Below are 12,793 nucleotides of genomic sequence, written 5' to 3'. Positions count from 1 at the left end.
CAAATGAACATCAGACAATTAGACGAACAACGTCAACGTCAACGTTCCTCTTCCCTCCCTGTCTAGTGTATTTCTCACATCATTAACACATCCTTGTCCCTGTTTCCCCGCGTCTACTTTGAGACCCAGAAAAGAGATCAAAAGCTGCATCATCGTAATATATACACCGACAAGAACGAAACTCTCATTTTTTTCCATTCCAGTCAAATCGTCCTCCTCATCACCACATCGCGTACGTCTATGATATAATCATCAAACAATACTCATCGATTGAACTCTACTGGAAAGACTTATCGTTCAACATCTTCAACATCTTGGTGGATAGAAATATAGTCTTGTGCAGAATACATCCAGATTTGACGGACCTAGAGAGAGATCTGAACACGTAGGATAACCAAGCGTTTGAACTGAAAGGATTAGATTATTACTTCACCATCAGGTTTCAGCAATATCGTGAGTGGCCAAAATATCTTCCTAGACTCTTTTCTTGTTTGTTGTCCCTCCCTCTTCGTCGGTGTTATCCCTGACCGATCATCCGAGCATGTATGTATAGTGCTATGATCCATACTCTGATCCCTTTCCCCTCTTTCATCGGACTCCGGTTATGCATTCATTCACCATCAACCCTCACGCATCAATCATCAAAGGAGTCCCTTTTCCCATCTCATCGTTGATCTACTTTACAAAATACATATATATACTTAAAAAAAAACTATTCGCCTCTTTTGCTTGTCATCCCCCACCAAGAGAATAGAAATCAGAGCTGATCCCTTTGCCTTTCCTCTTGCTCTGCTCCTCTTCTCTCCCTCCTCCCCCAACTATTGGTCATATCCGGCCCGTGTTCCTGCTGGCTGGCTTCATCATCCATTTTACCTTGTTGCTCCACACCCACACAGCCCTACCAAGATGACTACGATGAAGACGGAGGGATTCAAGTGAGTGGTTTTTGTTCGACATGGCCAGCATCAAGGGGTCTGTACTCATGTTACCGATTAGGATCCCCGGAGTGGACAACAACAACAACAGACCGTCGATGCATCGACCTTTCTCAGATGGATCGATGACCGTCGAAACCAACCTTCTTACGTCTCTCATGTCTGGTAGTCCCCATCAAATACCTATGAACATGGTTTCCCCATTCTCATTTTCATCCTCTTTACCGGCTCAAACCCATACGTTCGACTACAGTATGAACTCGCCCCTGTCAAGTAGTGCCGATCGATTCCACCCTGCAGCGATGTTCAGCGCTATGAAATTTGGTAATGATAATCCCGAACCACCCATCAATTTCGGAAACAATGAAGATCAAACAGCCAACGATGAACGATCCCGTTCCCAATCGTCTTCTCGATCTTCCCATGTAGGTAAAGCACCATCATCTCGATCAAGATCGGCTCGGAAATCAATGAATGACGCTCGACCACCTCCCGGATCGATCCAACCTAGAGGCAGATCGGCTTTACCCGGTAGAGCTCAATCCTTTTCTGGTCCCGGTTCTGCTCAAGCGAGAGCAACAAGTCAAAATGGTTCTGGCAAACCTATGGGATTAGGTATCGGATTGGATACTCATGTTGAAGGTGAACAAACCGACTCAATCTCTCCACCAGATTTCGGTTTGAACGGATCATTCGGAATGTCAATCCCTCGAACTGAGATCGATACAGTTTCTTGGGGGAGTGGAAGTGTCCCTTCGATGCTACAACCTGGAAGTCTAGGTAGTTTTGGTGAGACCCTCGACGACGCAATCATCGATAGTCCCATGACGCCTGCTAAACCTCTGCAAGCGCTGTCGGATGAATCGTATAAGAAACAGAGAAGAAGAGAATGTCATAATCAAGTTGAAAAGAGAAGAAGAGAACATATCAATGCCAAGATTGAAGAGCTTTCTCATCTCTTGCCTGCAATGTATAATCTGCCCGATAACGATGAAGTGCTCTTAGACGATGAAGAGGAAGAAGGTAAACCACAGATTGAATCTGGTAAGAAGAAGAAGGTGGGTATATGCCTTTGTCTGCTGAAAATACAAGACGCTGATAAAAGGCTATCTTTGTATTTTGCAGAAGACCAAGCGAGCTGGTTCGATGAGCACCAAATCTCAAAAAGATGCGGTCCAATGCAAAGGACGAATCTTGAGCCATAGCGTGCAATATATCCGGTAGGCACACCTTACATTTATACAGTGTAAATTTACTGATCTTTCGTTGATTATCTTAGCGATTTGAAACACGTTACGGATGTCCAAGCAGGTCGGATCGCGCATCTCGAAGCGATGTTGATGAGTTATGGTGTCAATCCTGCCATTCAACCACCTGCCATGTCCGACGCCCAATCATCCCTCTTCTGGATGGGAGATGGCAATAGCAATTCTAATACGCTCAACAACCAACCAAACTTCGATCTCAGTGGAACCCATAACCTTGAAGTGATGCGACCTTCTCCCGAACCCGATCGACCATTCTCTTTCGATCACATCAACCTCGATGCTCGAACTTGGGCTAATACCATGACCAACGGTAACGGCCATGATACCGCTCATGATGTTTTGATGTCGTTTGAACCGTCTCCCAACACCGCTTCGACCTCTTCCGTTAACAATCTCAGACGATCAAGCGAGTCCGTCTCCTCATCTGCGAGCTTCGATCGAGAGAACACCGAAGCGTTGGATATGCATTCGCCGCTTTCGATGAACATGTCCATATCCGATATGAGGGGTAGACAAAGGGAGAGAACTGTGAAAAAAGACAGTCAGGCTGAATTGCAGATGAGCATGAGTGCTTTGCTGTCTGGTGCTGGTGGAAGAGAGGGAAATGATGGCGGGATGCGATGGTAAATTGGAGATCCGACCGGTGATTGTTGAGACCGTCCCGGCTGTAAGGAATACAAGAGGCGTTGTATCAAGGAGCTGGTATCTTCTATCTGATTTCTTATCTCTATAGTTTGGTCTGAAGAGAGATATTTATATATAGGTATTTGAGAGATAGTTGTACGATTATTCCTGGTGTCTTGTTGCGTTTGGTTTTATCGTTTTATCCTGATTGGTTTTATCGCTGACATATGGACAAACTTCTCGATATTTTCTCTTCCGTTCTGTTTCCTCTTTGCTCTTGGCTTTGTCCTGTAGATATCGTTTGATTTGCTAGATAGGTTCAAAATACGATATAAGAATATAATATGTAACAACATGAACTTGCAAGGTATGTCACCTGGTGAACTGGGAAGAACGGAATCAAACCCATTCGGTATGTTTTAAACACGTCCAGCGCGACAACACAAACATACAGCATACCTACTCGTATCGTGGACAATGACGATCATGAGCATTCATCCATACATATATCCCGAAACAAATACGGCAGAGATATCGACACGCTCATCCAGCGACACATATATACACTGGCACCTATCAGTCTCAACTCCGGGCATACCTCGACCTCTACCTCGACCACCTCGTCATCCCTCATCATGTCGGCATTACATTCAGCTGTAAGCCAATCACGCTATCTCACAGTCACATGAGTCAACATACTGATCTGCTCTGCCATCTTAGATAACATCCATCACTCAGAACATCCCATCATTCCTGCGTCAACCCGCAGAGGCATTGATAGGGGAACAATGCTATGATATCCTGGTGTACAACTTCGACATCACCCATGTCGATTGTTTGAAATACGCTTTATCAAAGGGATTGGGATTAGGTATAGTCGTCGGTGGTGGGATAGTCAAGATTCCTCAAATATTGAAGATCGTAGGATCTGGATCTGCAAGGGGTTTATCACTTTCTGCTTATGTATGTGCTATGCCTCTCCCTCTGTCTTGTCTGATACCGTTTCCTTGATGTAATTGACGGTTATTCTGATTTTATGTAGATTCTCGAAACAGCTTCATACGCTATTAACCTTGCGTACGCATCTCGAAACAGATTCCCATTCTCGACCTATGGAGAAAACTTCTTCCTGACCATACAAAATGTCATCATCACCTTGTTGATCTTGTTCTTCTCCACGCCAAGAGGAGCCATATTGACCTCAAAACAGTCATCCGGTGGTAATTTGAGTAAAGTGATCACTGGGTTGGTAATCACTCTCGTTACTGGGGTGGTTCTTTGGTCAGAAAATCTTTGTCCACCCGGAATGCGTAAGTCTAAATGTCCCTCCCGATGTTCATGTGTAAGATGAACACATGAGCTTATGATGATCCTTCAAACCCTCAGTTGCCCTGCTTCAAGCTGCTACACTCCCATTATCATTAATCTCCAAAGCACCTCAAATCCTCTCGAATCACAAACACAAATCGACAGGTAACCTATCGGCATTCGCAGTATTCAATGCGCTTTTGGGATGTCTGGCAAGACTGTTCACCACACAGCAGGAAGTAGATGATCCATTGATCTTCTGGGGATTCGCAGGCGCAGCTGTACTGAATGCTGTATTGGCATTACAGATGATTGCTTATTGGAAGAACCCCGGTGGTATTGAGAATGATCTGTTGAAGAGCAACATTAGGAGGCACAGTGCTGAAGAAAAAGGCACTGCCTCACATACTTCTCCTGAGAAGATCTTCTCGAATGATACTGGTGTAGGTAAACGATGGGCTAGGAAGGTCGATTAAGCATAGTTGTAAGAGGAAAGAAGGATGATGTGTATATATCTATATGAGTTATGTGTCGCGAGGTAGTGATATTGATAGGACAAGGAAAGATGTAGAACCGTGCGTTTGTTTGACATGATGTTCTGATTGACTCGATTTGAATGGATACTCCCTTCCTTCTTTCTCTTTTCTATTTACTCGGGAGTGTTGTAGCTGATTGATCATCGTATCCTATCCTCGTCGACCACAGGTGAGATTGCTCACTGTCTTACCTCGGCGTTCTTCGTCTGTCCCTCGAAACCATACTAACTCGTACTGACCTCTTCGATCCTAACATTTTCCCGTCCGTCCAGTCTCCGGGCTACCCCGCGCCCACATTCCGTGAGTCTTCGCTGAATATCACTGATTCTGCCAACTTCACATTGACTTTCCCCATATCTTCAAAACGCCTTGCCAAACCTCCTGACCTCCCGAAGGCCCTAGGTCTTCTCCCTATTACTGAAAGGCCCAACGGCATATCTGCCCTTCAACATGTACCAATCTCATCATAACCATCGTTCACCTCAAGCAGGTCCAGTTTCTAGCAAAACCCCCGCTCAAAGATCCAATATCGACGAAGCGCTTGACGACTGGTTCGCAGGGAAAGATCCCTATTCTCTTCGATTCGACAGACTATCTATCGAGCAACCATATCCAGCACCTTACGAAGATTATGAGCCCGGTTGGCGACAACCTAAATTCAGACCGGGAGTGGGTTATGAGAAGGCCCTCGCGAAGGAACGAATGCTGCAACCTCAAATTGGTGGGAGGAGCAAGAAAGCCCAACTAGGCTCAATCGAGGAAAGTTGGGGTAGTGGAGAACCGAAGAGGGTCTGGTTGGGAGAGGAAGAGGAGAGGAAGGGAATGTTTGAATTGGACGAAGATCCACCTTCTAGGAATGCTTCGCCATTCAGAGAGGAAGAAGACGAGGTGAATGACGAGGACAAGATTCGAATGAAGAAAGAAGAGTTCCTAGCCTACGCCAGAAGAGGAACAAACTACGAAAAGATGAAAGATCCTACGGATTTCTTCGAAGGTGGGAAGCAATCGGTGGAAGCTAGAAGAGAGATAGAACACCTTACTCAAATTGCCGCAGGGGGTTCAGAAGATCCCCATAGTGGAAGAACTGTTCGTAGCAGAGATCAGAAAGGTGTTTATCCATTGGTAAGGAACAGTAATGCATCTGCTCATAATGGGGAATTTAGAAGGATGAGCTTCCACGCCTTCGAATATGATCACTCGAGAAGTCAAAACCCTCATAATCAGCATGCCAACGAAAATCGAAAGAGCGATAATCTACCTGACAATGGAGAATATACGGTCGAGCATCATGTACGAAACCAAATTGGAAATCCTGATTTGTCCACTGGTCGACCTGCTCACTCTTTTCGACAAATCATCGCGTCAACTCAACCTCGCGATGCAGGCAGGTACCATCAATCTGAAGATTACCAGGTATGGCTGAACAGAGCGCAAGCTGGCAGAGGAAGAAGAAGGTGAACTTAAAGTCCACAGAGATTAAATCTTGGCTCGATTCGTCTTAACCCACAACATATCATTTCCTGCGGGTGAATGAGATACACTTAACACCTTTGTTTGAGCATATTCAACATCATCTTGAGGACATATGAAATTGAGATGAACCTTCATTGTCACAATCTACAGCGTTCATACTTGTACACGATTTATCTATATGTCTATATTCGTAACTTGGTGTGAATTAGAATCATCATTAGCTTTATCTGAACATTATATCCGTATTCCGAAATGATACTATATGTATATATCTCATACTATTTCACTACAAAGAGAGCTATCGCGGCAAGGGCACTACATGGTGTACAAACATTGTCAGTCAAACAATGGTGTGCGCAAAGTATACAGCGATAGGGCAGAAGACTTACGTCGACAAGACAGGCATCATTATATCTGTAATGCCACAACGGCCATCAGCATGCGAGCGAGAGAGCCGGCAAAGGTAAACAAACACTCACATTGTAAGAGCAAGAAAGTGGATAAAGTGTCGGCGGTCCCATTAGGGTTGTACAGTTGAGTGATGACCAATTGATTTACAGAGGAAGGTGTGCCACTCAAAAGGATAGCTACGAATGTACGCACTGGAAAGAATGGACACATCAGGATGATCGTCCTATTGGCCATTGAATTTATCACTCACTCTTATCCTCTTTTGGGTAAAGATCAGTATGATCCCGCAAACCTTCGATGAAGAATCTAAAAAAAAGTATATGTCAGTCACAACTTCTCGATCTGACATCAGAAAACACACTTACACTCCGATCAGAGGCAAGATAACCACTATAGAAGCACGGAACGTCAGCTTCCCCATACCGCATTGCTATGAATTAACGCAGAAAGCTTACTCTTGAAAGTCGTCATAGCCTATCGTGAATTTTGATCAGCGGGAGAGATCATAGCATTTAATTTAATCGAATTGGACTCACCAATATAGCAGCAAAAGGTATATCGCTCCATTTTTTGGGTAACTTCAATCTACCGAAACTGGCACCCAGCAAAACCAATCCACCAGGAATAGAGATACCACCTAGGAAAGTTGCCGTATCCATTATGAATGACAGTGGCGGCTCATCGTTCGGGGCGTTAGGTATCCTGCTTACCGACCAACCATCAACGGGTACCAGCAATGCCTTAATGGGTCGGACGGTCGAGCAGATAATCCCCAGGACGATAGCAGCCATAAAAGGCGTCAAGAACGGTTCGAGGTATTTCCACATTCTCTGCTTGAAGGGTTTCTTAGGTGCATGTATAGAAGGTGAGGGAGTAGCCAAATGATGGTAATTATAACTTTCGCCGCCATGATGAGAGCAAAGGGGATTGAGTTGATTAGGATTAGGCGATATTGGATCTTGACATGGTTCAGCAATCCCACTAGCTTCTAATGGAGCGGTAGGTGGGATCGGACGGGTTGATTCCATGAGAGAATGGAAAGACGAGGCTCGGGATTTCTTCCTTGACATATCTGCTCCTCCGGCGAATCTGGCTCGATAAACTAAATCTGGCGCTACCGTATCTCCATATTCCTCTTGATCATCAAATACATCATTTGACGATGTCCTTTTACTGGCTTTAGACGCTCCATGCGATGGTCGAGCTACTTCATCGGAAGCTGATGCTGGGGCGTTCTCGGGAGAGCTCAAGGCCATCTCACTATCCTGTCGCTTTTCACCTTGTTCCTCATCGTCTTCCTTTATCTTTGATGGGCGAAAGATTGACTTGACGCTACTGAATCTCTGAACCCAGCGTTCTTTAATAGGTAGAGGGGGTGGTCCCAGTAAGTTATCTTCACGGAAATCCCAAGCGCACATCTTGTGCATGCCGAGAGGAAATAATGTAACCGTCATCACCAAGACGAAAACGCTAAGAAAGTACATGACTATTCAGCTACAATCACCCCTTCCGTGAGCTTGATACTTACGCAATATAGGCAACACCTAGTTCCACATCGGTATCAGGATCGAATGGCGAGCTTTTGGCTAAGGTCTGAACAACAGCGGTTGGCAAATTACCTGAAGATGGGATTATCAGTATAGGTCATTTCGCTTGCGTGATCGAAATGAGGACACGACTCACCCCAATTCGATAGCATTCCCAACTAGGATCAATGTAGAAGTTAGCCAGCAAGAAAGATTGGGCTAGACATGATTGAGATCCAGTCGATAGGAATAAGGGTTGGGATATTTGACATCAACTCACCACCAATATACCATGATGGAAATCCTTGGGTACATAAAATAGTTCTCTAGTGATCAACGCGAATAGCAACCCTATCAATTGATATACCACAGCGACCATAAAAAGAGGTCCGAAAGCCTTGATATTCTCAGGGGTAAAAGCGGAAACCATCGACCCGAATATCAGGAGCGGCAATGAGATGTTCTACCATGCGACCAAGCGACATCAGTGTATGCAAGACTATTATCACGAATATAGACTTGAAACAAGTATATTAAGATTACTTACCAAACTGAGTATACTGACTCCTTTGGCATTGACAGGTTGAAAATTACATTTCTTAGTGAGGACTATACCCAAGCCTATACAGATCATCATTTTGATTGTAGGCGCAAAGGCTGGAAAAGATAAGACAGCGAAATTCAGTAACTGCTAAAAGGTCGGATGCAGCCATATCTGTCACTCACCCTTGTAGATGATAGCCCCAGTCTCTGTTGTCATATTGAGTAGCCTTGTCTATTTATCTGGTACTGAAGGCTATTCCTCTATCTACACTGACGATCAAGTGAAAGATGAGGGTGGAGAATCGAGTCGGAAGACCGAGAATAGCATTCAGCTCGACTGCTTGAGTACTGGTCGGATTGTATTGTAGTTGAAAATGGCGAGGATCAATGAAGGAAACAATGATAGGTGGTCACGAGCTGCTATATACAGGATTGAAGATTGGGCAAGTGACCCTTATCTCTCATGCATCGTATCTTATATAAAACTCTGGTCCAGTGAATATGATCATCTGAGCTGCTATCTTTGCTCGAAGTTGGAAACTTTGTTTTCGTGTTGTTGACCCTGAAATCAAGAGGAATTCGGGAAATCCCAGGTGAAGGACAATTCCGAATTTCCACTTCATGCAATCCCTATCATAGGCTTTACGGCAGATCATTCGAGTCGTATAATACGCTTATATGTACAAATGACAGGTCAAGACCAGTTCAATCACCTTCAATAGTCCACTCCTCATCCTCATCATCTTCCTTATCCAGGAAATCCAAGCATCCTGGCGAGCATCCCAGCCACCTGATCGGGAGATCCTTCGTATCGCATATCTGTACCCATTCTAGCCTCTCTTCAGCTGCATGCAAGAATAGGTGTCTGCTTGGTCGATCATTTGTCCCTGCGTCTATCTCGAGATGACGAGGTGATGGGCAAGGATAGTAATATGGGTTCATCGAAGCGTCATCTGGTGGGAAGGGTTTATGCGTTCGGGGAAAAGGATCGATATGGGAATCCAGAGATCTGCCACCACCGGCGGATCTCTTTCGATTCTTATAAGCCGTGCTTGCACTCCGCAGGGCTTGGAGCACACGACCGAGATCGGAGACCTTGTGACTAGGGATGATTTCATGCATTGCTTCTGGATCGAGCAAGGGGTGAGGGACACCTTTCTGGGGATAATCCCATTCGAACATGTCGAGTAAAGGTGGAAGATCGTTAGGGGGTCGAGGGGAAATAAGCTTGTTCATGCAGATGGTCGTTAATCGTGCGACAGGGTGGTCGTAATTTCGTTGTAAGTCAGAAAAGCGTTCGTCAAGTGAAGGTCGTTTAGGGAAATTGTTCGAAGAAGCGGTAAAAGTGTCAAGGTTGAGGTTGACTATGTTCGATGGTAGCTCGGTCTGGGGTGAATTGCATCCATTAGTTCAAATTCTCCTGTTCCCTCTACGAGTCACTTACAAGGTGATTCAAGCTTATGTTCAGTTCCTTGAGATGCCTCAATTCCCCAATTGCAGCAGGCAGAGTCGTCAACTTATTTCCCCTGAGACTCAACACTGTTAGGTTGGAAATCTCGAACAATGTAGAAGGCAAGCTGAGCTCGCCGTCAGCATGATTTACAAACAGTAGAGATTACTTGAGACTCACCTGGTCAAGCTATTCTGTCCCGCATAAATAGCTATGTCCATCGCCTTGCCCTGCGTCAAGTGCACCGCACCAGTCTTACTTCTCCCGAACGACCTTTTCCGGTTCTCACCAGGCAAAGGTGAGCCCAAAGCTGGGTCAGAAGGAGGTGGCGTAGGCAAGCTGGGACTAGCCAGAAGCGCCCGTCTACTCAATTGTCGATCAGGTGTAGAAAACCTATCGCCTTCCTGTTCTTCACTCGCTTCCGTAGTCGTAGGCGATGCAGGTGACTGTACGATGACACCCAAACCACTGGGTGTTCGACTATAGCTGGTAGGATGATGAAGGTTGTTGAAGGAAGATGAGGAAGCTGGAGCGGAAGTCGACCTTGTGAAGGATCTTGCATTGGCCGAGAGATGATTCGTTCCGGGAGAAAGAGATAGATCGACAGGGTATCGAGGATTTGCTAAGGGCGAACGCGGTGGACCGTGCGACAAACGAGGTTTCGGGGAGGAAGTGCTGGGCAGAGTGACAAGGTCTCGAAGTTCTGCTATCTTCGTAGACAAGGATGTAAGACCAAGACCACTGGAAGGGTGAACAACATCTGTCAGAATTTGTTGTGGATATTGAAGCTACACTTACGTTATGGTTAAATCCCCCTTTGCAGCATCCACACATTTCGCTACCATGTCCGTCATCCATTCATCACTTCCCACTTCTCGAGTCCTGCTGACCGCCAGATCACCAAAGCCAGCCAGGTCAGATCCATTCGATAGCTGTCCCGTTGTGGTGATGGAAGCTGAGCTTGCCTGTCTGGAATGAGAATAGATGGGTGTTGGGAAGCTTGATGGTACGCCTTCTTGATGAAGCCTTGGTCTGGGAAGTTTCTGGAGAGTACTAGAGCTGGAGGGATCATCGAGGGTGGCTGCGAATGGCAGAGGGCGTGAAGGGAGCGAATCAGGTGGGATGAAAGGTTTGGATGAAGCCGAAAATGGGTCGAGAACCATGGCGCGAAGGGCAGTGAGGGAGCGCTGGCTCCACAGGAGACGGAAGACCGGGTTGCACTGACAGCTGTCTCGAGATGGGACTGACCACTCACGCTGTATCGGACCAAGTGGACACTGAGACCTGTTCAAAGATAGATCTGAACATTACTCTACCAATCACTGAATGCATGTGAAGCAAGTCGCGTGTCTCTTATGTGAACCTCGACATCTCTCCCATCTCCCTGATTTTCGTTATCACATCACGTGACATACTCTCTATGACCCATCTCATCAAAGCACTCCACTCTCATATCAGTATCAGTCTCCGGATGCTTCCTCGTCGGCCCAGGTCTCTGAGGAGGTCTCGTATGACATGTATTGAAGCAGGCACAGCCTCTGCTGCGTCAAGCTAAAAATGCTATTCATTGTGAACGTACAGGATGTGTGAATGGATGAATGGGATGAACTGACCTGATAACGGACAATGCCGGCAGTCGGCAATACCCATCCACGAAAAACATCAAAAGGCCGAAATCTCGCCTTTTGAGATCGCCAGAAGGTATATGCACCCTATACATACAGACATGTTGACAAGCGTCCTGAAGACCAATCTTACCGTTCGAAGAGATTCACAAAAAAACTGTTCTTCTTCTGATGCGTATAGCAACATTCTCGGGAGGACTTGGCATTCCCACTCGTATACAATGGGCCAAAGAACCAAGACTATAGCTGTGATGGCAGGAATAGGATCAGAATCCGGTGTACCGTATGCATGTATGGATACATGTATCTAAGTATCGATATGCGGTGTGTAGATGATCTGGATCTGACAAGGATCAGGATATGATGACGTGGTGATGATCGCAGTTGAAATACCGAAACGTAGCAGGAAATTAATGTGGGTTAGGATCAGGATTAGGTGTGGACCACCTCCACCTGGAGAATGGTACTCGTACTCGAGTATGGTGTGTTGACCCTGAAATCATGGCACGGGGCGTATCTATCTTTATTCACCATAACATATCACACTCACTGCCAAACCACTACCACTTGCACACTTCACCTCAGCTCACTCTCAATACCTCTTACCTCTTACCCCATCGTCTACTGTTGACAAACTTCAAATCCCATAGTCTATATCCTCTTGTCACATAGATTATCGTGCCATCTGCTTACTTTCCGTCACTTTCTTGAGAAGACAACATACAATAGTCTCAAACAGACCATCTGATCAACCCAGACGAAAACCAAGAAAAGAAACTGTTAGTATAAAGCTCCCGACATTTCTCGCTCCTACAAATTACACACCATCACCCTGCTCTTGTATCTAATTCCCATCATTACCCCATATCATACATTGCATAGGTGCGAGCGACTTTGCAGTGATGTCTACGGGTTGTGCGGGACGTTGTTTCTCACATCCCAATATCAGACATTTCCAATGTCGACCGTGTCCGTATCGCTTTGTTTTCGTGCATCAGAAACTGACCATATCTTTCTCACGAGCAGATACCGGCCTACGATTCGATCTCGCTCTCAAGTGCATCAAGTCCACAAGACTACTTTCAGTGAGTGAG

General features: G+C 45.6%; 5 protein-coding genes across 5 annotated transcripts; 3 read left to right on the top strand and 2 right to left on the bottom strand.

Annotated features, from left to right (window-relative positions):
• Window positions 1-906: 906 nt before the first annotated feature.
• I203_107003 (uncharacterized protein) lies at window positions 907-2,830 on the top strand (the record flags this gene model as incomplete). Its single annotated transcript, XM_019145091.1, has 4 exons — window positions 907-935; window positions 997-1,993; window positions 2,061-2,155; window positions 2,215-2,830. The coding sequence occupies 4 exons, from the start codon at window positions 907-909 to the stop codon at window positions 2,828-2,830; spliced, it is 1,737 nt and encodes a 578-aa protein (XP_019004910.1).
• A 632-nt stretch (window positions 2,831-3,462) lies between these two features.
• On the top strand, window positions 3,463-4,611 carry I203_107002 (uncharacterized protein; the record flags this gene model as incomplete). The annotated part of the gene is made up of 4 exons (XM_019145090.1): window positions 3,463-3,483; window positions 3,548-3,790; window positions 3,870-4,137; window positions 4,214-4,611. 4 exons carry the CDS (start codon window positions 3,463-3,465, stop codon window positions 4,609-4,611), a joined length of 930 nt encoding a protein of 309 aa, XP_019004909.1.
• A 510-nt stretch (window positions 4,612-5,121) lies between these two features.
• Window positions 5,122-6,129, top strand: I203_107001 (uncharacterized protein; the record flags this gene model as incomplete). Its single annotated transcript, XM_019145089.1, has 1 exon — window positions 5,122-6,129. The coding sequence occupies one exon, from the start codon at window positions 5,122-5,124 to the stop codon at window positions 6,127-6,129; it is 1,008 nt and encodes a 335-aa protein (XP_019004908.1).
• A 293-nt stretch (window positions 6,130-6,422) lies between these two features.
• Window positions 6,423-8,841, bottom strand: I203_107000 (uncharacterized protein; the record flags this gene model as incomplete). The annotated part of the gene is made up of 12 exons (XM_065518116.1): window positions 6,423-6,459; window positions 6,534-6,558; window positions 6,624-6,746; window positions 6,806-6,861; window positions 6,921-6,945; window positions 7,011-7,029; window positions 7,092-8,025; window positions 8,084-8,174; window positions 8,239-8,260; window positions 8,362-8,544; window positions 8,629-8,738; window positions 8,808-8,841. The coding sequence occupies 12 exons, from the start codon at window positions 8,839-8,841 to the stop codon at window positions 6,423-6,425; spliced, it is 1,659 nt and encodes a 552-aa protein (XP_065372846.1).
• Window positions 8,842-9,329: 488 nt separating this feature from the next.
• I203_106999 (uncharacterized protein) lies at window positions 9,330-11,237 on the bottom strand (the record flags this gene model as incomplete). Its single annotated transcript, XM_019145087.1, has 4 exons — window positions 9,330-10,010; window positions 10,069-10,201; window positions 10,255-10,815; window positions 10,873-11,237. 4 exons carry the CDS (start codon window positions 11,235-11,237, stop codon window positions 9,330-9,332), a joined length of 1,740 nt encoding a protein of 579 aa, XP_019004906.1.
• Window positions 11,238-12,793: the final 1,556 nt, after the last annotated feature.

Source organism: Kwoniella mangroviensis, chromosome 2 (assembly GCF_000507465.2).
Source record: "Kwoniella mangroviensis CBS 8507 chromosome 2, whole genome shotgun sequence".
Lineage (NCBI taxonomy): Eukaryota > Fungi > Basidiomycota > Tremellomycetes > Tremellales > Cryptococcaceae > Kwoniella > Kwoniella mangrovensis.
This window is presented reverse-complemented; position numbering and strand designations above follow the sequence as displayed.